At 37.6% G+C, this 24,190-nt stretch overlaps 1 protein-coding gene across 9 annotated transcripts in view; it reads left to right on the forward strand.

The window, feature by feature from the left end:
* BIRC6 (baculoviral IAP repeat containing 6) overlaps positions 1-24,190 on the forward strand; it is a 153,109-nt gene that overhangs the window by 97,011 nt on the left and 31,908 nt on the right. For all 9 annotated transcript variants that reach the window (XM_032216649.1, XM_032216653.1, XM_032216657.1 and 6 more), the window contains 9 exons: positions 703-832; positions 1,893-2,024; positions 4,150-4,317; positions 5,244-5,417; positions 7,563-7,759; positions 9,916-10,216; positions 12,415-12,632; positions 14,279-14,443; positions 14,862-15,030. In XM_032216649.1, coding sequence (XP_032072540.1) covers positions 703-832; positions 1,893-2,024; positions 4,150-4,317; positions 5,244-5,417; positions 7,563-7,759; positions 9,916-10,216; positions 12,415-12,632; positions 14,279-14,443; positions 14,862-15,030 — 1,654 coding nt within the window. The remainder of the gene's footprint in view (positions 1-702; positions 833-1,892; positions 2,025-4,149; positions 4,318-5,243; positions 5,418-7,562; positions 7,760-9,915; positions 10,217-12,414; positions 12,633-14,278; positions 14,444-14,861; positions 15,031-24,190) is intronic.

The raw sequence follows: 24,190 nt of genomic DNA on the forward strand, positions 1-24,190 counted from the left end.
GTGAACCGGGGTATTGGGTATTCCATGTGCAGCTTCTTCCAAACTTGACTTGGGGCACAAGCATTTCAGAGTCTGCCTCCCTGTTTTTCTTCTTTTTTTCCCCCTCATTATTTTTGGCCAAGTGAAGAGATTCAGAAAAGCTCCCACCCATCTGTCCTCAGGTCTTGGATTGTTCAGTTTGCTGGGGATTTGATCCTTTGGGACATGCTGTTCACTGCTGGTGTGCTGCTCTTAAGGGGGGAGGAGAAGAAAGAGTGCAAAAAGAGGGAGATGGGGAGGCAGATCTGCATGCTGGGTACATGGACAGGTTTGGAAAGGAGATGACAGGAACAGGAGCTGCAGCTCAGCTGAGTGTGCATATGTGTATGGGGGAGGAGGCAGAAACAGGAACAGAATGGGCATCTATTGCTGATAAAGCTTCTGGATACTCTTCAAGGGCAGCTTCATGGAGACCATGCTGCAGTAATCCAGTATGGAGGTGATCAGTGCGTGAGTGACTGTAAGCAGAGACTGCCAATGCAGGAATGGACTCAATTAGTACACAAGATGAAACTGTGCAAGTTCTCCCAGCCATAGTTTCATTGAGCAGGAGTTGTGAATCTAGAGGGAATCCCAGCTTCTACACAAACAAACACTATGAAATGTTTATGGCCTTTTTATTTCAAAATCCTTAAAACAATTTTTATGTTTCTTAACTTTTAGTTGTATAAAGGTAGAATTAATGCTACCAGCCACGTAATTCAACATCCAATGTATGGGGCGGGACATATGTTCCGTACTCTTCTGTTGCCAGTCTCAACAACCCTGGCAGAGGTTCTTGATCGTGTATCAGGTAAGTTGCTTTTATTAAATAGGTATTTTTTTATTATAGTGTGTGGAAAGTTATTTTATTTCATGTATAAATTTATTGCTCAATGCAGAATTTTCCATGGTGGAATGTATAATAAAAGGGTGTATTTATATCAGAGCTGAAGAGTACATTTGTATTATTCTAAAATACACTTTATTTTAAGTCTTACAGCAGGTTCATAAAAGTGACTTAACATTTAAGAACCAGATACTGCTCAAAACTGTCATATTTAGAAAGATGCTATAAATAAATAAAAATATTTCACCAATGTATTACTACTAATTTAGAAGGCAGTGTAGCAAAATGGGACCTGTTGGTTTGAATTACGGCATCCATTATTCATAGTTACAAGACAGAGGTGAGGTTTTTTTTTTTTTAATGAAAATTTTGGAAAAAAAACTTTTACAAATATTTACTTCCCTCCCCCCACCCTCCCCCCCAACCCCCCCAACCTCCCCCCCCGACTTCCCAGAACCAATACAGGGTATAAATCTTTAACAAAAACATTCTAAAATGAACTTAAGAAAGAGTTAATATCATCTTTCATTTGAGCTTTAACTCCTCCTTGCTAGGCTAGCTCTAAACAAATTATATCATTCCTTGTTTCTTTAGTCATAAGGAGACAGAGGTGAGGTTTGTGGCTTTAGAATATACAATAATGTAATGAATATATTCAAGTTGCACCAATTCCACCTTATTTTCTTCCTATTTCTCATTGATTTCAATACTGAATGACTCTTGTACATGTATGCATATAGTGCTGTGCAAGACTTGCAAAAGAAGTATTTCACAATGCACACACCACACAAACACACCACCTCTCTTTGATAATAGTATCCCTTTTGCAGGCTTAAGTGACGTTGAAAGCTGTTCTTGGCCTTCTCTGCATGCATGTCCACATACAGCCACTTCATTTTGTTGCAAAGCATCTCTTTCAAATACTTACTACAGCCCTAGTATGTGTGTGTGTGTGTGTATACCTTTAGATACATACATAATTAAATAGAAATGCTTTCTACATAATATAATATTTTGTTTCCAGATACTCCTAGCATAACAGCAAAATTAATTAGTGAACAAAAAGAAGACAAGGAAAAAAAGAATTACGAAGAAAAAGAGAAAGTTAAAGCAGACAGTGGGTTTCAGGACAATTACAGTGTTGTTGTTGCATCTGGTATGTCTAATTTTATGTCAAGTTACCATACCTGATTTGGGATAGTATGAGGAACAGTAAGCTAACTTTAATATTAAATTAAAAGCATCTTTTTTTAAACAGTGTTAGCCATCTTGATCCTTTGCATTCATTGGCCAGAAGATTGGAGCATGGTAATTTACAACTTGCTGAATTAAAGTTAAGCCATGTGTTCAAGCAAAGGTGAATGAGGCACTGTGTGTAGCATTAGACAAAGGGAATCCCAAACATTTTTCATCATCACTAGAGTCTACAACTCTCTCCTGCCTTCCAGAAGAAATAACAGAAAATACCAAAAAAAATCTAAATGGAGATAGACTGAGAAGAGAGATAACAAAACTAAATGAAGATGGGGCATGGGATATTAATATTTGGATAGGAAGAAAAATATAGTTTGCCCATTACTTATGTAGTCTGAATTAAATAAGGTTAGACATAAGGAAAATGCATGTAAAATCCTGGGATAGAAGATGCTTTGCAGTGAAGCTTGGTGAGGCAGAAGTGGCTTCTCTCTTGCAACAATCTGCTGGGTTATGAGGATATAATATAATATAATGGATATAATATGTAGGTTATTGTCGCTCTTACAAATACTGTGGTGCTTACATGTTTGGGAACCCTTTTGAATTTTCAATATTTCTACTCAAATACGACTTAAAATGTGATCTATTTTCCACACAAGTCCTAAAACTGAACAGAACTCAATTAAGAACAGTACTGCACTAACATATTTTACAGATGGGATAAGGTTCTCATGCTAGAATGTAGCGTTCACCATTCACAAAATGTAACTCTTTGCATTTAAGCCCAGAAGTTGTGCTTTGGTCTCATCCATCAACAAAATATTATTTTAGTAGTTCCAAAGGTGCTTTTCAAGAGGCAACTGGACTTTCTGGTTTGAGAAGCTGGAGCTATGCTTTCTGCATCATACTTTCACTGTTGAGACAGGCGCAGGCTGTTGGGGATGACTCTGTGCTGTCTGAATCACAAACTGAAGAGCAAATTGTTCCTGTAGTCTACCATTTTTCTGAATATCCGTTCATAGTCCCGTACCATTCAAAGGGTGTTCATCCCAAAGTGCATAGCTAAATGTCTATAGAGATTCTTAGTCATCCAGGTCATGGTTGTCCAAACGTAGAGATAACTGGGCCAGAAAGTCCAGTTGCCTCTTGAAAAAGCACCTTTGGGACAACTATGACCTGGATGATTGAGAATCTCCATAGACATTCTTTCAATAGCCTCCTGGCTTATCCATGTGGTCTTTTACAAACTGGATTTTTTGTTTGTTTGCTTGCTTGCTTGCTTGCTTGCTTGCTTTTTGAGAGAGAGGTGGGGTGAGTATTGGCTGTCTCCTTTTAGCCCAGCCATGTATACCTTGTTGCTTGGTGTTCTCCTGATGAAGGTCTCATGAACACTGACATTCCCAAGTGCAAGAGAGGCCTTTAAGTTCCTTAGATGTTACCCTGGGCTTGTTTGAGATTTCCCTGATTATTACACACCTTGCTTTTTGATGTGATCTTGGTTGTCCAACCACTCTTGCGGAGGATAATAATGGTGCTAAATTGTCTCTAATTGTATACAGTCTGCCTGACATTGGACTGGTGGAGTCCAAACACTTTGGCAAAAGTTTTATAACCTTTTCCAGGCTTTTCCATCAACATCTGTTTTTCAAAGATTCTCAGATATCTCCTTTGTTCAGGCCATGACATACTCCCATGTACCTGTGTTGTGAAGGTTGGCTTTAATAGTGAACATCCAGAAACCTGTTCTTTAAATAAGACATGTTCTCCCAAACTCACACATTATTCCATTGGTTGAATTTTCTTTTGCTATCTTGCTAGAGGTTCACATCCTTTTGCCAAACATAAGTATATAGCCTTGGATCATTTCCCTGAAAAAATAAAGGAATAAGTATAATGAGTTTTGTTGAATTGAGCTCTCTTTATCTAGTTTTATGACTTGTATGGAGAACAGGTCGTGTTTTGGTTATATTTATGCAGAAATATTGAAAATTTTAAAAAGCTTCACTAACTTTTAAGCAACAGTGTAAATACTGTTGAGTTGCATTGCAAACTGTATAAAATGTAACACTTCATTTTCATTATAGGTTTGAAATCTCAGTCAAAAAGAGCTGTATTGTCCACACCACCTCGTCCACCTTCAAGACGAGGGAGAGTGGTGACAGATAAAGTAGGCAGCTCCGCCACAGGAAATGATTCTTCCAGCAAAACTATTAGTGTTCCTGTTTTTCACCTATATCATAAGCTGCTACCAGGTAGTTTTCGGCTTTTTAAAAAATTAGACCATGTTTTTCAAGAATGCTAAGGTACATAAAATGATGTTGAAGACTTGCAAGGATCTGCACATTTTCTCGGATTCACTATAGAGAAACCTTGAAATGAGAAGTTTTCTAATTATATGATATAGTCCTATGGAACATTGTATCTATACGCTTGTAACCTTAGCATTATAAATATATCTAGTGTTCATGGATAAACTTACAGTTGAATCAGTTATTTGATTCAATATATGATAGAATGTAGTAAGCTCTTTGGGTAAATATGTGCTGATCACATTTTGTTAAGCAAGTATTTTAATAACATTTAAGTATTTATCCAAATTAATATTGTATGTGTAGTTTTTTAAAGGAGGTCCTTGGCTTATAACCATTCTTTTAGTAATTGTTCAGTTATAATTGCGGCAAAAAAAATGACTTACAACCGGTCCTCTTACTTACAACTGTCACAGTATCCTTGTGGTCACATGATCAAAATTCATTGTTGGCAACTAGTATGTATTGGCAGTGTCCCAGGGTCATGTGATTTCCATTTGCAACATTCATAGGGGACCTCTGACAAAGTTAGGAGGAGAAGCCGAGTTCACTTAATGACCTTGGCAAAAAAAGGTCATAAAATTGGGTGTGACTCATTTAATGAGTTAGCAATGGAAATTTAAGTCCCAATTGTCATTATAAGCCAAAGACTACCTTTTTGAAGATTTTTTTTTCAATATTACTGAAAAATCTGTGAAAGGACATTTCATTTCGCTTAAGGATGTGCTGCAACTATAGGAACTGATTGCCTAGAAAATGAAAAAGACAGAAGCTGCTTATTCATTATGTTAATGATAATTGCTTATTTATGATTTGAATTTATCAGTTAAATACCAATTTAGAGCTTCTTGTAACATCATGTGATTTAGGTCAGCCGTTGCCACCTGAGATGACCCTTGCCCAACTTTTGACTCTGTTGTATGACCGCAAGCTTCCTCAAGGATACCGATCTATAGACTTGGCAGTTAAGCTTGGCTCGAAGGTCATCTCAGACCCTAGTCTTTCAAAAACAGATTCATTCAAGCGCCTACACACTGAAAAAGGTATACTTAGAATTATCTTTATATGGACACTGGTTTTTTTGCTCTGGTTGTTTGAATGATATATAAATGTGGAAACTTACATAAACTTATTGAAAATTATTATATATATACGTATGTGTGTTTGTGTGTGTGTGTGTGTGCGTGTGTGTGTATACACATCTGACCTGGCTTGACCCTCCCATCACAAGATCTCCTGACCACACGAAGCCCTTATAAGCAGAAGAACACCAACAGTGACATATCCTAAACTTTGCTGAAAATGTTACCTAGTCTGGTAACGAAACGTTTGAAAACCAACCCACAAGCTTGGAGAATGAACCTCCACTTGCTGTGTGTTTGTGTGTATAAATATAGATAGATTTGTACATAATATGGAAAATAGTTGACCTATTGAAAATAGAGAGAGGGAGAAAGATTTGCCTTGTGGATTGTTTAAAACACCAGAATTAAGAGAGGAAAATACAAACAAAATGTTTGTTCTGTTTGTATATACCATGTTAAATCCTAATGCAGACATCAAGACAGTTATCTAACACAATTTCATATTGTTGTTTACTACTGCAAAGCAAACTAAACTCAGAATAAAACGTGGCTCTTTGAAGTTTCAGATGTTGCATATGGTTTATGTCTTATGATTGGAAATTTTTGTGCCACTGTTTCTTTAGCTGGATGGGGTAATATGTGTATGTGGAGGGGGGGGTGTTAAAATCCAATGCTAAGCAACAGTTGCTACTGTAGCTTGCCAGGCAGATAAGTTATTACAAGATTGGATATGTTTTCACTATGGGAGAAAAGTTCTTGTGAATTAATTGTTTGGGTGTCTTGTGTCCTCCTTTTTAATTTTTAAGAATGTCAAATAATTTGTTCTGCACTTGTCATAATGATAAAAACAGCTGGCTTCATATGTGGAACAACAATGGTATTTCAAGACAGTACACATTTAATGCATTTTGCTCAACCCTAGAAAAGGTTTTGCGTGTTGTTGTTTTGTTTGGATCAGGTTTTGGGGGAAACATAAACAAAAAAAGCTCCATTTTAAAAGTTGAATGTATTGCAGTGGAGGAAAACCTGAAGCATTTTCAGTGTTCCAGCCGCAGAAAACAAAAATTGGAATGAGTTTCTTACTGCCCTACTTTCATTCCAAGAATAAGTGAAATGGCAATCCATGTTGTTTCCTAGCAGCTGACCTATATAAAAATTGTGAAAAGTAATAATTGCTTTACTTTTTAATAGGAATTTTAAAAGTCCTGTTTCAAAACACTATTTCAGGCTTGAAATACTTCTAAAATGACTGATCACAAAATTATTCCAGTTCAAATCAGTTCAATTCTATTAACATTGCACAGTCTTCCTGTCCCATTTTATGCACAATACTATATCCTACATCATGCCTAACAAAAAAAAAATTGTCCCAAATATTATGGCAATCCAATTAGTAAAAATAGGATAGCTATAAAAATAATAATAGTAAAGTTTCTATATACAGAATTAAAATTTTCAAAGTATTTTCAGTATTTTTCTCTTGCCTCAGAATTTCAGAATCTTCTCATTGCTTTTTTCATTATTTTTGACAAACTACTTTCTAATTTTGCCTACCGTATTTTTCAGAGTATAAGACAACCTTTTTCCCCTCAAAAAAGAGGCTGAAAATCTGGGTGCACCTTATACACTGAATACAGCTTTTTTTTGCCCCCTTCACCAAAATGGCCATGCATAATCTTTAGGAGGCTTTCAGAGTGCCCCTAGGGGGTTGGGGAGGGCAGAAATGAGTGAAAAACAGGCCATTTTTTGCTTGTTTTTGCCCTCCCCCTCTGAATCCCCCAGGAGCACTCTACAAGCCTCTTAAAGGCTATTCATGCCCCTTTTTTAGAAAAAAAAAACCAGGCCCATTTTTGGGAGGTCTGCAGAGTGCAAAAACTTTTTTTAAAATTTGCCTCTTCAAAATCTTGGTGCATCTTCTACTCCGAAAAATACTGTATTTCTTCAGAGATATACAAGTGTTTTATTTGTCCAAACATATTTCTCCTACTTATAGCTAAACGGTAGTGTGCTAGACTGTAAGTCTATAATCGCTCTAAATAAATGTTATTTAATACTATTTTTATAAGTTTGATTATTTTTATGTATTATGTTATGCACAAATAGATCATGCAGATTTATTGGGACCTTGCCCTGAAGATGAAGCAGTTACTCCAGTTGAAGAATGCATGGATACTGTGCTGGATGAATCTTTTCTTGATGCATGCCCTCTCCAGTCCCCATTGCAAGTTTTTGCTGGAATGGGTGGGTTGGCTCTCATTGCAGAAAGACTTCCTATGCTTTACCCAGATGTGATTCAACAAGTAAGTCAAAAGATACATGTATAATTGACCTAATTAAAAGTTTAAAATCTATGAGAACGGAACAGATGGATGGGCTTAATGGTGGCTAAGGTACTCAAAAGTATGCATTGTTATTTCTATCTTGGCATTTACTAAACATTGGAATCAATATTCCAGTTAAGAATTATTACATATAACTGTAAACCTCTATGTACCCTGCTTAAAAAAAAATCTAGTGAATTTTACTTGTATAGAGATGGATTAATATAATGATTAAAAGTACTGGAATTATTCAGGGCTTGCTGGTACAGAATCTGAGAATATTCTAAAGCACTTTGTCTCAATTTTATTTCTTCATATTGAAAAAATGAGAAAATTTGCTTTTGATACATTCCATGATTTCAAAGTCGTATTTATGCCAGGTATATTGGAAAATGTCTCTTAACTTTGAATTAATGTAAAATAAGAAATTCAATATTGAAAACTGCCTCCAGATCTCTTAATGTCCATTTTTTATAGGGAAAGGCACAGAGACTTCTTCCACCTCTATGAGATAATTATTCTCCTGTTTTCTCACTTATATATTTAAAAATCAGAAAAATGAAACTTTACCCTGGAACATAATTTATCATAAATACACTGATAAATTATACAAACGTTGGGTTTGTTTTTCAAAAATAACTGATTTTACTAATAAGTTAGACACACACACACACACTCATTTAAGCATATATCTGTACACTAACTATGTAAGTAAAAACTATTAGGTACAGCTTGCGCTTTGAAAATATATAACCCCTTTTATATAACTGATTGATTGGGGATTTCTGATTTTACATATTGCTCTTGATAATTCTCCCAAGTCTTCACAGGAAAAATGGTTCTGAATTCCTTCTTTCTAGTGTTCAGTATGTACTACCAAATTTAAATGTTTCTTTTGTACATTTTTAAAATTATCCTCCCAAGTGAAAAAAAGGGTTTTAAAAATACAGCAATTTGTAGTGTCATCATTATTTCAGATATTCTTCACAAAGATAAGTTTAAAACATACATAAATAAAATATAGCTTTGGCAAAAAAAAAAGTTATTTACCCCTTGTATTAAACAGACCAGGCAATTTTATGGGAGCAGTGGATATATTTGGATATCTGAGGTGCCGATGGGGTGTTTTCTGTGAATGGTTGCCATAAAAACGCTTTTGTAATTCATAAAATTGTCATAGTGCATGTTGCTAGTCATAAAATATGAATTTACCTGTTGAGGTTCACTACATCATTATATAGTCACTATTATACATTATATCTTTCAAAATAATCTCTACCACCCCAGCTATTTTTTTTCTATATTTCTAAACAGGTAAAGGCTCCAATCGCTTCTTTTTTATATATTTTTAAATCCCATCTTTATTATTATTTAATATAAATAACTCGAGGCTGGAAATTTACATAGTGCTACTTTCTCCACAACAGCAAACTTGTGAGATGGGTTGGGCTGAAGAGAGTGACTGGCCCAAAGTTACCTAGCCGGCTTTTATGCCTAAGGCAGAACAACAATTCAATCCCCTGGTTTTGAAGGCAACACCTTTACCACTATACCAGATTGGCTCTTCATCCCCCCCCCTCTATTTTCTAAATATATCTATTGAGCTAAGTAAGAGGCCAAGAGGCATTCCTGTCGTAAATAAAGGTGATGTGGAAAGTTTTGCAGCATGCTAGCTTCTCATTAAGTTTTCTTAAGCTTCTAAAATGAACACATTAGGTACATTAAACAAAAAGCAGAGTCTGGTGAGTGTCAAAGGGGGTTTCTTTGGATATTGCGTTGTCTGTCCCCCTCGTGGTAAAAAAGAAGTATTTACAAAATACTACGTTGAGTTGTCTCAAAATTCTAACACTGGAAGTAATAATAGAAAATTCCTACTGGCATATTTACTTCCTCTTATATGATAAAAATATTAATGTTTTATTTGAATATATGACTTACTTTTTAAAATATATCACAGATATTTTCATAGAAACTTTCAAAAATGCTTACATATTAGGTAAAACTTGATTGTCAATTTAATTTTCAGTTATTTTTATTCAGTTGTTAAGAAGGTTGTAAATAAATCAAGGAATTACTTACCGATATGGTTGTCACTCTTAGAGGATAGTATTAAGCATCTTCTTTTCTTTCTGAAGGTGAGTGCTCCAGTGGTTACATCCACCACCCAGGAGAAGCAGAAGGACAGTGATCAGTTTGAATGGGTTACCATTGAACAATCAGGAGAACTGGTTTATGAAGCCCCAGAAACAATTGCAGCAGAACCGCCACCGATCAAATCAACAGTCCAAACTATGTCTCCCATACCTGCTCATTCTTTGGCTGCTTTTGGATTATTTCTTCGCCTCCCAGGCTATGCTGAGGTGCTACTTAAAGAAAGGAAACATGCCCAGTGTCTGCTTAGATTGGTGCTGGGAGTTACAGATGACGGTGAAGGAAGTATGTACTGTAACTATTAAGTATATTTGGGGCTACTGCTAAACCATTATTCTGAATGTGCAATTAGACAAGTATTTGAAACAGATAAAAGTGGCTTTTCGGTGGAATTTTGGATTTTTTCTGGCTTTGGAAGCAAAGCATATGATATTGAAAACTTGTCCTTAAAGACATATATCTTCATTCTTCCTTCATTGCACAGGGTAAAAATTGTTCCAAGCTAATACAATTAATTAAGTTATTTTTTCTTATCTGAATGTATTACAATTATTTTTTTCTTATCTGAACCAGGTTTAGACAGTCTGTCACATAATAAGTCAAATTAATCTTAACTGGCACCTTGATCTGCTTTTGCTTCCCCTTCCCTAGGTTTGTGTTGCAGCTTTCTTACATTATGCACACAATGGAGACAGCGTGAGCCAAAGTTATCAGAAAGTTACTGTGTGGATATTCTCTCTGTTGGTGTGCAGAAGCATACTTGATTATAGCAAAAACATTTCCCACTTCTTGATCTCTGTCATTCTGCTTGTTATTAATGTCTTTCTTTTATATATAATGAGAAATTATTGTTTGATGGAATTCAAAACAATATAAGATTTCTCCAGTTTGGTTATTATTAGGTAATAATCTTCCTTGAATGATTGGATATATGATTGTGTTTATGGTACAGTATTTGCTGCAAAGATCAATATTTCTATGACTTAGAAATTTGAGTTTTGAGAGATCCATGTATAAAAAATACAGAAGAAACAATTGAATTTTATAAACAATTATTTTATCTATTAATTTAAAGAGAAAAAAATTGATTTGTCATGCCTATTAAGAATCCTAATTTTATCTGAGAATTAAAATCTTTTGTATATCATCTATATAGGTTTTGCATCTGTGTAGAAACCCAACAATATCTTTTATATCTGAGATACTTTTTGGTCAGAATGCTACCCCATTTTAAGTGACTAGAACTCTTACTATTTCCTCAGTTGCTTTTCCATTGCTGCAGCAATCAGATTGGGCAAAGAACACACTGTTAATACTATAACCCCGGTGTTATGTGTATCTGTTATAGACAATGATCATCAATCCCCTACCACTGATAGATGCTTTCTTTGGGAGAAGTAAGCTTCTCCCCCCCTTGAACTTCTTGAAGATAAATGAGATCTAGCATCATGCTATGACTAAGACTATTCATCTCTCAAACCCATAACTAATTGTAGCTAAGTATAAAATGATTGTACTGCTACTTTGGTGTCAGGCACTGTAGCTTTGCGCAGATGTGCTTGACTTTCTTTGATCCCACAAAGCACACAATTGACCTGAACACTTCCCTTTGATGGGAAAGGCCTTCTCAATCAATAGTTTTTCATACAAAATACAAGTGTATTAAAGTTTTTTAAATTTGGCACTTTGATTCTGGCTTGAATGGAAGCTATTAGCCATATTTGATAGTTCCGATCTAATGGGAAGCTCTGAGTTGACTATTACATCATCAGTTGTTTTCTCATTTCTGCAAAGGGAAAGTAACATGGCCATGCACAGCTGCTCGAAGCTTTTGCATTTTTTTCAGCTTGTTAAAAAGAGATTTAATGGCCTGATACAACCAAAATGTTCATAATGGTATAAATCTTTTAACATATATTCATTGATTTCATAAAGTTAATCATATACAGGAAATAAATCTTATATATTAATTGCATGTACAAAAGTTATGTTCCCAAAGGAACAAGGTAATACTTATTGAATTTTTTTATGTTGTGGACGGTTTTGGAGAAGATCTATTTTATCCTCTTGTAAGAAATATTCTCATATAAAAACATTCTAAAAATTTGGCCTACATTCTAGACAATAGTCACATGCAAGGAGTATAACCTCATAATGGCATGACGTGTGAAAAACATTAAATTGGTTTAGTAACTGAATACAAGCCAAGTTTCGTTACTTACCATACAGCAAATGCGCTTTCCTTTCCTGCTGCAGCACTTTCAAGCATATTAACACTATATTCTAGATACACTTCATAATGGAAGGGCATTGCATCTGTTTTCCATTGCTTTCCACAAGTCCTGCAGTCGGTGACACTTAATGTATAATAAAACAAAAGCTGCATTTTAGACACCTAATAAAATATTTGGTATGTATTTGAAGATTAATGCATTATGCCAAGCCATTGCGATTGAAATGTTTTATTTCTTTCTTTTCTTTAGGTCACATTCTCCAGTCTCCTTCAGCTAATGTTCTTCCAACTCTTCCATTTCACGTGCTGCGCAGCTTGTTTAGCACTACGCCTTTGACTACTGATGATGGAGTACTTCTGAGGAGAATGGCCCTGGAAATTGGTGCAGTTCACCTTATTCTTGCTTGTTTGTCTGCTCTTAGTCACCACGCTCCAAGAGTTCCCAATTCTGGTTCCAACCAAACAGAGGTGCGTTTGACTCCAGAATAATGATCTCAGAATTATAAAGATGTTGGAGGAATTTTTTATATATATATACTCCAACTTTATGTCTTTTATTATCAATATCTATGAGGATTTCCCCCCCTGTTATTCTGTGTATGGTTGACTGCCCAAATAATTGCTTCCAGATAATGATTACTCTACATTTTCATAAAAAGGGAAATTGGCATGTTAATGTTTCTGCCTTAATTTTGGATAGCTCAAATAATACTTTTACGAGTTTTAATTATACAGCTCTTTTTTTTTAACACAAGGACCTCAATTTTCTAACCTATTTAAACATATAAGCCTACCGCTATGGATTTCAGAGCATCAGTAGTTATTTAAAATAATATTTGTTTTGCTTAATGATCCAGAAGAGTAGCATGATATTGAAAGGATGGTACAGTAATCAATTTCCACAGTAGTGTGCTTGCTAGAGGATTGTTTTTCAAGATTATTTTACAAAATGAAGCTGTCAACATGAAGCTTTCTCAGCAGGTTCTTTGAGAACAAGTCTCAATTAATTCATTGGTAGTGGATACAGTGTTTTTATCTGCCATGTCCTGAAGTGTCTATCCCAAATTCCTTCAGTCTTTCTAATAGCAGTTCTTTGTTTATTATAAAGACATTATTATGTCCAGTTTTTGTAATTGAAGCTTATATAAGCATTGTGTGCTTTTTGGAAGTTCAGTGGCCTGGAACTTGGTGGAAAGATGTCAACTTTGTCTGAGTTCCAGAAAAAACCGCCAGTTCATATAAGGAGTTTCCCCCCCCCTAAAAACTGACTGATAATATTTCCTAGCTTCACATCACCTTTCATAATGTGACTTTTCCCAATTTGTGTGGAGACCTAATTAGCACATGCAATGTAAAAACATTATGGAAACTGTCCAGTCTTGCTTTTAAATCAATATAATTGCTTCAAAGACACATGATAATATAACTTTGTGTACACAAAGTATTTTGTAATGTAGAACAGAATGTTTGCTACTTAGGTGATGTTGTGATTATCAATTTATTCTCAAAACTGAAAGCTGTTGATAAAGAATATTCATGAACTTAATAGTCATTCAGATCAAACTTATTTTTCCAATTAATACCACAATTGTTTTAAGTAGTTACTTAACGTAACACAATAAATTATCTGAATGGATGGGTGGGTAGATAGGTTAGATAGGTTAGAATAGCTTTCTGAATTATCAGATTTTTTAAAAGTATTTTTTGTGAAACACAAGCCATTATACCTGGTTGACCTTACTATCGAAACCTGCACTCTCATTTTTGTTAAGCAGATAGGGAAGCAAATCTTTTTTTATCTAACTTTTGTTTACTATATGTGCTTACCACTGTTTAGCAATAGAAGGAGATTTGTCTTACTGATATACAGTACGTAAAACATTTACATTCAGCAAAGTAGATAAATGTCATCCCACAGTTCAGGTACAATGGATAAGCACGAATTGTAAAGACCTGTTAGAATCTTTGCTAAGCAAGCTTTCAACGTATCCCTTCTTATCCATAAGCCAGATACCAAAATAAGGAGGGCTTATTCAGTAGGATTTTATTGACTATTTTGATCTAGAATATGAATCTATGCAATTCCAAATGATAGTGTAATTTTTTTTAACTAGACGCAGATGTCAAGCACACACAATAGTGCATCAACAGAAGAACAGCAACTTTACTGGGCTAAAGGCACTGGATTTGGAACTGGTTCTACTGCTTCAGGATGGGATGTGGAACAAGCTCTAACTAAACAAAGATTGGAAGAAGAGCATGTTACATGTCTTTTACAGGTATTAGAACAATATAATATTCATATACATTAGTTTACCAAAAAGTAAATCTTCCATTTAGGAGTTACACTGAATTTCCCTTTGATTGGTATTGAATGCCATTTCTTCCATTATTGAAAACTTTCCAACATTAACATGTGCAATCTGTTTTGAGCAGAGAAGTATAAGGTTTAATTAAATATGATAATTTCTATAGTGATATATGAGTGCCTATATTGTTCACTAAATGGGTTTTTGAAGTTGATGAAGAATGCTTATTAATTTTATTTTAAATATATTATTTTTCTGTAGTAATGAAGAAGAGATTTTTAAATAGTTTTCCTACATATTGTATATAGTAAGAACTACTACTTTGTAGTTCATATCCTTTATGTGCACATCTCAGTAAAATTCTTAATGTCTTTGTCTTAAATTTCAGGTTCTAGCTAGCTACATAAATCCTGCAGGCAGCACATCAAATGGAGATATCCAGTCCAGCCATGAAAGTAGAGGACAAAACAGCAGTGCCCTTCCATCAGTTTTGCTAGAGCTACTTAGTCAATCATGTCTTATTCCAGCAATGTCATCTTACCTCCGCAATGATTCAGGTAGTGTATTGCTCTTTGTTTTTCAAAACAACTTGTTTTCCAATCCAATGTAGAAATGCTAAGTGTGTGTAATGTTGTATCAAAGCATATTATGAAATTCAGATGCATTGAAGTTTCTGTAAAATGTGTGAGAAACTAGCACCTTAAAGATGAATATAATTACACTTCAAACCATGAGATGTATAACTTATCTTCTGTGCTTTGGATGTTAATAGATTATACATATTTTATCACATTTTGTTATATAACAAAAATAACTGTTTTGGGGGTTTTCTGTAAATTGTGTTTTATATACATTTGTGAATGTGAAAGATGAATATTTAAAACTTCTATAAAGTATGATGCTTTTTACAGCAGTGTGGCTCAGAGGTGTTTCAGGATAACAATTATTTTTTCATCGCGTCAATTGAGTATTAGCTGAAACTGCACAAAGTTGAATCCAATTCAGTACAGTTTGTCAAAAGACTAACATTTATTTACTCAGTTGTAAAGTAGGATTCTGTCTTTTCTGCTTACAAATCCTATAAAGTCTTTCTAAATCTCACTGGCACATTATTATGATTATACAAAAGTTATTCAGTTGCGACTTCCCAAAAATCTAGATGTCAGTTGAGAATGAGTTAAAGTGATAAAACTATAGCCAAGACTTCCTAAAAGATATAGGTAGTCAAAAGAAGCAACTAACAACAATAGTTGTCCAATCAATTCAACTTGCAAGAATCACTTGTAAAACATTTTATGATTCAGTAAAATGATAAGTAATGGTTCTAATAGGCAAGGTAACCTGTTCTATACTGATTTTTTTAGTCTTCCTTAATGCAGCTTAATTTTGTTTAACTGACTGCGCTGAGAAACTGAATGCCCTTTTGGCTTTGTCGAAAGATTCTCTAGTGCCTAAAGGCCTGATTCCTGCCACATTGGACTAAATTATATTCTCCATGGAAACTTTGTCTTGTTTTGTTCAGTTAACTTTTTATAAAGTATATATAAGGTGTCTGTGTATTAGGGGGCAGGTGTAACATTTGCCTGATATTAAAGTTCAGAATGCATAGCTTGCATTCCCTAGAAATGTTTTGAGTTCTATTATGCTTTGAGGTCTACCTATAAACAAGTTCTTGTTACAAGAACAATTTTTTTAGGTTTACATCTTTTTTATTTGAGATGTTACAGTAAAAGTTAAAATGTTCGTTAGTCATGTGATAGCAGGTAATGTTGTTAATAGAGTTAACCTTTCTGATTAGATTAATTTGTATGCATGGAGGTGGAGAGGATGAAATGCTACCTTCCTTGTGCAACGGATCCTTTGGATTAAACATAGAAGTCTATAAATTGGGTCTAAGCTGTTGTTTTAATTTAGCTCCTATCTAAAACTATTGAATTCCCAGTCTTAGTTGTTCATTCTTTATGGCTGTGATTGCATTCCTGCAGTTCACATTCACCAATCTTATTAGCAGTTTGTTATGTTTGTTGTGGCTTAGAATTCCAAGTGCCTAACTGTTTTTACTTCTAATATTGTTTATTCAAAAAGTTAGAATTCTGAGATAGAATCCTCAATTTCTCCTCTGCGCTGCTTGGGGAGTCCAAGCATGGGTTAAATTCCGCTTATTCGCCCATGGACTGAATTGAAGTTTTAACCACGCCTCGTCTCCTCATTGAAGACCAGTTCAAAAACTCAGCCCAGTCCAAAATGGACACGTCTTGGGGGAGCTCCTCAGTACTTGAGCGAATAGACTGGGACTCTCCATTAGCTAGCATAGTATTTTATTTATTTTTATGTTTTCTTTGTAGTTAGATTCAGGGAATTTCTTCACTGTTGCCTTCGCTTTGAAATTGCTGGTGAGGCTTGGATTTGAGCGCCCGTCACTGACGGAGCTCACGATTGTCGGGGTGTTTGTCCAACAGCTGCTGGCAAATGCGGGGGAAGGTAGGAGGCTTCCTTCTCCCCCAGCTGTCTTTCACCTTGTTGCGGCTGCTGGAGTACTCGTCGGAGGCTCCGGTTTATGTTTGACAGCTCCCTGAGTGTCTGAGAAGCGCGGCGACCATTTTAAAGTGTTTAAAGCATTTTCACGCGCTTTGCGCTATGGGCCGTTTAGACTTGCCGTGCTTTTTCCTCCCAGCTGCCAATCGCCGTGAGGGAGCTCTTAGCCTTCGTTCGGGGCTCTAGCAAGATCTCCTCCCTCAGAGAACACTCGTTTGGCAGCCTAGGAGAGTTTTGGCCATCCTGTCATACTCCTGTCTTACTGACAGATCTGTGGAGCACACCCAAGCCTTCTGCTTAGCACCGGTGCCTGTCTGCTGCCTATACAATCTCCCTGAAGAACCATCCACGTCAGACTGTTCCAGTAGAAGATCGCTATGGCTGACAGAGACCATAGAGCGCCAGAGAAACATTCAGTCCCCTCGCTCAAACATAGTAGGCCAGATACCCAGGAGAAGGGGGAGGGCAGGAAGGGCACCAAGGGGAAAGGGATTCCTAACCCAGGGGTGGCAAGGCCCTATCTAAAGCTGAAGCCCGCAGGCATAAAGCCCTCAAGAACCTAAATCAAGAACCTAAATCGACATCCGGCCTACAAGCGTTTCAAGATGCAATCCTTACAAACCATCCTAGGTTGCATCAGGCAAGGGGACAGGTTGACCTCCATCGATCTGAAGGAGGCATACCTGCATATCCAAATCCCAGGTCCCACAGGAGGTTCCTCAGGTTCCACTATGACGGCAAGCATTATCAGTACAGAGCTCTGCCGTTCGGGCTATCATCAGCACCGAGGACTTTCACCAAGATACTGACGGTCGTAGCGGCCCATCTGCGCTCGCACTCAATACGTTTTCTTTGTTACCTGGACAACATCTTGATTCAATCAGTGTCCATCAACCAAGCTCTCAGAGATGTGCAAACCACCATCACCACCTTGCAGAAACACGGGCTCTCGGTAAACCGAGAAAACAGTCAACTGACACCTTCGACCCGCATCTTGCATCTCAGGGCTCTAATAGACTCTCTGTTGCCGAGTGTTCCTTTCACTGGACCGCAGGCGCAATATCACCCGTACACGGGAGGCAAGAGTGAACCAGTTTGCGTCCATTGTGTCCCTTTCACAGCTTCTGGGACTCATGATATCGTGCATAAGCATAGTTCCCTGGGCACGACTTCACGCGAGGGAACTACAATGGTTCCTCCTGCCCATTCAGCGGGCGAAAGCCAGCAACTCTCCCATATGGGTCAGACTTCCACCAAAGGTAAAACAGTCCCTACGGTGGTGGGGGTCCAGTGCGGTGATGAAAGGATGCCTCTTCCAGGTGCTGAACCATCTGGTGGTCACCACAGACACAAATCTCCAAGGATGGGGCGCCCACTTTCAAGTATAAGTGACTCAGGGCAAGTGGTTGCAAAACGAGCCAGCACACAATATAAACTGGCTAGAGTTAAGGGCTGCCAGGCTGGCCCTACGCCACTTTCGAAAGGACATTGTGAGTCGCCATGTCTTGGTGCTCACAGACTAAGCGACAAAGGCCCACATCAACCACCAGGTGGGCACCAAGTCCCTCATGGCAGAAGCGAGAGCTCTGGGGAGGTGGACAGAACGTCACCTACCCTCATTACGTGCGGACCACATCTCAGGAGTGGACAATGTGAGGGTGGACTGGCTGAGCCGGACGACCATCGACAACTCGGAATGGCGTCTTCATCCATCAACCTTTCATCAACTAAACATCAAGTTTGGTCTATCGGTGATCGATCTGTTCGCCAGTCCAGCCAACTCTCAACTCCCAAGGTTTTTCTCGAGAAAATGCCACACCGCAGGCCGAGGGAACAGACACTCTGCACTGCCACTGGCCCCTATATGCTTTTCTGCCGCTTCCTCTCATTCCACAGCTGATTCGGAAGATATTGTCAGAGGAAGCAAAGGTTCTCCTAGTAGCACCTCACAGGCCCAGGAGATCCTGGTACGCGGACCTTGTCAACCTCTCCATTCACAGACATGGAGAATACCTCAGGAGTTATTCTTCCTTAGCCAGCGGGCCATAGTACATCCGGATCCCAGCTGGCTCCAGTTGGCCATCTGGTACTTGAGTGGGAACTCCTGAGGAAAGGCAAGCTTTCAAACAAGATCATCCGTACCATCTACTTCCATCTATGATTTGGATCTATAATGCTATCTGGGCCATTTTCGCTACCTGGTGTAACTCTCTGGACATCTTCGACATCCATCCCACAATTGCTGGACTTCTTGCAGGAGGGGTTGGACAAAGGGCTGTCCCCCAACACCCTTCGCTGACAGGTAGCGACTCTCTCAACCATCCTAGCTAGACATCAGGCTGTATCTTTAGGGCAGCACCCTCAGGTGAGAAGCTTCCTCAAAGGGGTGTCCAACTTATGTCAACCCACAGTCCACAGGTTCCCCACCTGGGACCTTCCACTGGTTCTGTGAGCCTTGACTACGATGCCCATACGTTCCATTGGCCTTTGGCATTTGACTCTGAAGACAGCTTTTCTCATAGCGATTACTTCAGCTAAGAGAGGATCAGAGTTGGCAGCTCTCTCAATTTGGGAGGACTTGTGCATTTTTCATGCAGACCGGGTTACACTCCGGTTGGATCCGGCCTTTCTGCCACCCAGGGAGGTCTTATTTTCAGGAAACAGGAAAGTAGAAAAACAAAAAGACTAAAGATTATAATTAAAGGAGAAAATCCACTAATTCAGACTGGAGAAAGGAATTTTAACTCTAAAAGAATTCAAAGATACAGTATTTGGCAATATGTACTCAGAACTTATTTTAAGATTGTCTATTACAATAAAAATGGGTTCAAAAGAGGAGATAGAAGATAGAATTCAGAAATAACTATTTTGAATATGAACTTAAAATTGACTGGATACAAGAATAGGAACAAGATTTTATACAAGATTTACAAATTAAATCAGCTGATGTTTTAATAGCTAAAAGGGAGATACAATTAATAAAAAAGAAGACTTTGGGATGTGTGGATTTCAACTCAGAAGTTTGTCAGCTTTCTTATTTTGAACAAGAAAGATGTGTTTTATTTATGAAGAAAGAAAGAAATTGGATTTTGAGGCACTGTTTGAAAGGAATAAACATTACTTTTAAAAGTAAAAGGAAGGTTTATAAAGGTGGCTTATTGGATCAATGTTAAAATATATGTGATTTTTTTTCTAACAGCTTTTAATTTTTTTTTACCCAGGGCTAAATAAGGAGGCTTTTAACATTCATTTATAGATAAGATACGTGAAGAAAAGATGTTTCTTATATTTTTACAGAAAATGACAATTTATAGTAGCAATGACGAACCTTTTTTGGCTCACATGCAATAGGGGGGGAGCGCAGGGGGGTTCGTATGCAGGCGTGCTGCACCCATAATGCAACGCACAAACACCCAGTGCTCATACGCACATGAGAGGTGCGACCCCCCCCCATTTTTCCATGCTTTTTTCACCCTCCCCAGGCTCCAGAGGCTTTATAGGAGCCTGAGGAGGGCGAAAACAGTCTCTCCCACGCCCCCGGGGGCCCTCCAGAGGTTTCAGGAACCTTCAGGAGGTTTCCCTGAAGCCTCCGAAAGGCAAAAAAACAACCCTACAAGCAAACCGGAAGTGACTTCCAGTTTGCTCGTAGGGTGGTTTTTAGTCCTCCGGAGGCTTCAGGGAAGCCTCCTGAAGGTCCCGGAAGTCCATTCCTGAACTTCCTGTTTGCTCATAGGGCCGGTTTTTTGCATTCCAAAGGCTTCAGGGAAGCTCCTGAAGCCTCCAGAGGGCCTCTGAGGGGACGGGGGGGGCTCTTTTCGCCCTCCCCAGGCTCCTATAAAGCCTCTGGAGCCTGGGGAAGGCAAAAAATGGCTTTAAAAAAGGCTGAACTCAGTTGGCCAGCAGGCGCATGTGCGCTAGCCAGCTGACAGGGCAATGCCTCGTGTGCCCTGACAAATGGCTCTGTGTGCCACCTGTGACACGAGTTCCATAGGTTCGCCATCCCGGATCTATAGTATTGAAATTGAAGGAAAGTGTTAAAGTTGGGGAGACGTTTCTGAGAGGAGAGGAAAGATGATAATACATTAATTTATGAGAATTATTTCAAGAGATTAAAAATTATTTTTATTACTTTTTCTGGTAAGTCTTAATAGAGTTATAATCTGATTGAATTATAAGGCTTTAATTATTTGTTTTTACATATGAGGTAAGACATAGAAGGAAGAGGTTTTATGCTATTGCAGTTTGCAAAAAATAATTGTTGTGTAAATGAAAGGAATATGAAATCGATTTACTTGTTTAAAGATTGTACAGATGAAACTCAAAAAATTAGAACATCGTGCAAAAGTTCATTTATTTCAGTAATGCAACTTAAAAGGTGAAACTGATAGCTTCCATGCCACGCCGAATTGAGGCAGTAATTGCTGCAAAAGGGGCCCAAACCAAGTACTAAGTACATATGCATGCCTATGTGTGCAATTTGAGGGTCTTCTAGACTCATGACCCTTTGTCAAAGAGCAGTGGCAGTTGTAGCTAGGAAGGCCTTTTCACAGCTTTGTGTTGTGCCCAGTTGTGCTTCTTCCTGGATTGTGAGGCTCTCACAGTAACTCATATCCTTGAAGTTCATCTGTTAGCTTCAGCCTGGTTCAGAATGCAGCTGAACAGACAATGAAGTGTGTCCCTAGAAAGATACATGTTACATCTGTGTTCTGTGAGCTCCACTGGTTGCTGATTTGCTTCCAGGTGCAATTCAAGGTGCTGGTTTTGACCTTTAAACCCTACATGGCATAGACCAGGTTATTTGAGGGACTTTCTCTTCCCAATTACATCTACCCATTCCACCATGTCAGGCAGGAGTGGAATACTGTGGGCCCTGTCCCCAAATTAGCACCATCTGTCAGGACTCGGGTGGTCTGCTTTTTCTGCTATGGCCTACATCCTCAAGAATATCATTCCTGCCAAGTTGAGGATAGCCCAATCCCTGTTAGCCTTCTGGAATGCTCTTAAAACATGTGGGGTTTTTTCCTACCAACCTTGGGGATCCCAGAGAGATTCTGCAAGTTGGCTACATGACATTAAGTGATGTTTGTTCTCCCACTTTTGGACGGATTTGATTATATTATATATTTTATTCATTTGTTTGCTTTGTTTTTAGACTGTTGAAACTTTTAACTGTTGTTGTGTTGTATGCAAACCAGAATCGCATATTTGTGAGATGAGGAGCTATATAAATATAAAAAAATATTTTACCTTTGGGATAGAAGCCATCAGGTCATGATTTGCCAGGAGAATATCAAAGAATTTTGGTAGAAGTGACATTCATGCAATAATTTGAGCAAAGTGCCTTCTGTTGGATTAGGAAATGGAAAGGCGCTTCAAGAATGGGCAGTGAACTAAAATAACATTTTTGGCAGTTTACAAGATTACTTCATAACAAGAAGTCTTTGGGGAGAAAATTCTATGTAGGTTTTTTAATATGGCAAAACAGCTATCGTAGGAGGATTTCTTAATATCAGGCTTTGTGATTTATCATTTAGTAAAGCAGCAGTTGCAACAACATGCAAGCAGGGTGAAAGATATTTGCCATAGGATAACTTCCATAGAATAATAGATGTTTGTATGGTATCCATCCAGTTATACCAAGAAATCTGCTCTTTTTATGACTATATAATTTAAATGGGTTTTTTTAATATCAGGTCTCTCCAAAGCAGAAATGGTAGAAAGCAATTGCTTAAGATAAGAAATTATATGGAACATAAATAAAGTTTGAAGCATAAAGAAGCTTAGTCAAAGTGGAATATTTAGGGATGTGTTGATGATAGAAATTAATGGTCCCTAGAAAAACTCTCAGAATTTAGTTATGGAACATGTTACTGTACAAGTAATATGACTGGGTTTTAAATTAGATTTCCAAAATTAGGTGTCCCAAATAAAAAACTTCTCAGAAGTAAAATTGCAGTTTTTTGCTGTATATTTTATATCCTTTCAGTGTCATCTGTGACAAGAATATCTCCTAATGTGGTTTTCAAGAGCTACCACTAGCAGGTTATCCACATACTTGAGAGACCGCCTACTGCCAATCACCTCCACTCGACCAATTAGATCCCATAGATTAGGCCTCCTCCGAGTTCCATCAGCCGGTCAGTGTCGACTGGCAACCACGCGGAGGAGAGCCTTCTCGGTGGCAGCTCCGACCCTATGGAACGAACTCCCCGTGGAGATTCGTACCCTCACCACCCTCCAGACCTTCCGCATAGCCCTTAAAACCTGGCTGTCCCGACAGGCCTGGGGCTAAAGACCTCAACCCCACCTGAATTGTATGAATGTTGTGCTTTTAACGATGTATTGTCTTATGTGTTTAATCTGGTTTGTCCTCCCTTCCCTCTGAACTGTGAGCCGCCCTGAGTCCCCCCCAGGGAAAAGGGCGGCATACAAATAAAGCACCTATACCTATACTGTATTAGTTTTCCTTCTTCAGGAAGGGTTAATGTTTCTTGTGAACTCATTCCTATTTGTTTGTTAGCTTGCTTGTTTATTACATTTATATAGCTTCCCCTCTTTCAATAAACTCTGAGCAGCTCCTAAGGAAAAACGTGTTGCAAATATTCAAAATCTCTGGAGTAAACATGTCCAAGTGTACTTGTTCTCTGAGAGGTAAAAATAACAGGTACAAGTGGATTTTGATTAGTGTGGCTAATTAAGCCTTCAAAATGGTTGCATTATTTGAAATGATGTTTCTGTAGAAAATGTGGCAATTGATTCCAGCTCGATAGAAATAGACCGTAAAATTTGTAAACATATTTTATATCTATATTAATGAAATATTATGGCAAAGGGTAAAAATATAAACGTATGGTTAAGAAATTCACAGAATATTTTTTTTAAAAAAAGTATATAAAAAGTATTCCTAAAGGTAAACCTATCCTGACAAAAATATCTTAATTGCCTCTCAAAATATTTTAGCAGCATAGACTGAACTTTTTTCCCTTATTTTTAAATCTTTATAATATGCTGGTAGATGCACATCTAGCCACATCTCAGCAAATTTGCATGCTCCAATTCAGGTTAGAGTCAGCATCCATAATTAGCAGCATCTAAAACCCCAGCCACAACCGCTTATGTGCTAGCCTCAATTGTGCTTGTGCTAGCCTGACATTAAGTGAATTTTGCGTTGCCTTAAACACA

The sequence above is a fragment of the Thamnophis elegans genome, chromosome 4, assembly GCF_009769535.1.
Source record: "Thamnophis elegans isolate rThaEle1 chromosome 4, rThaEle1.pri, whole genome shotgun sequence".
NCBI classification, from domain to species: Eukaryota; Metazoa; Chordata; class Lepidosauria; order Squamata; family Colubridae; genus Thamnophis; species Thamnophis elegans.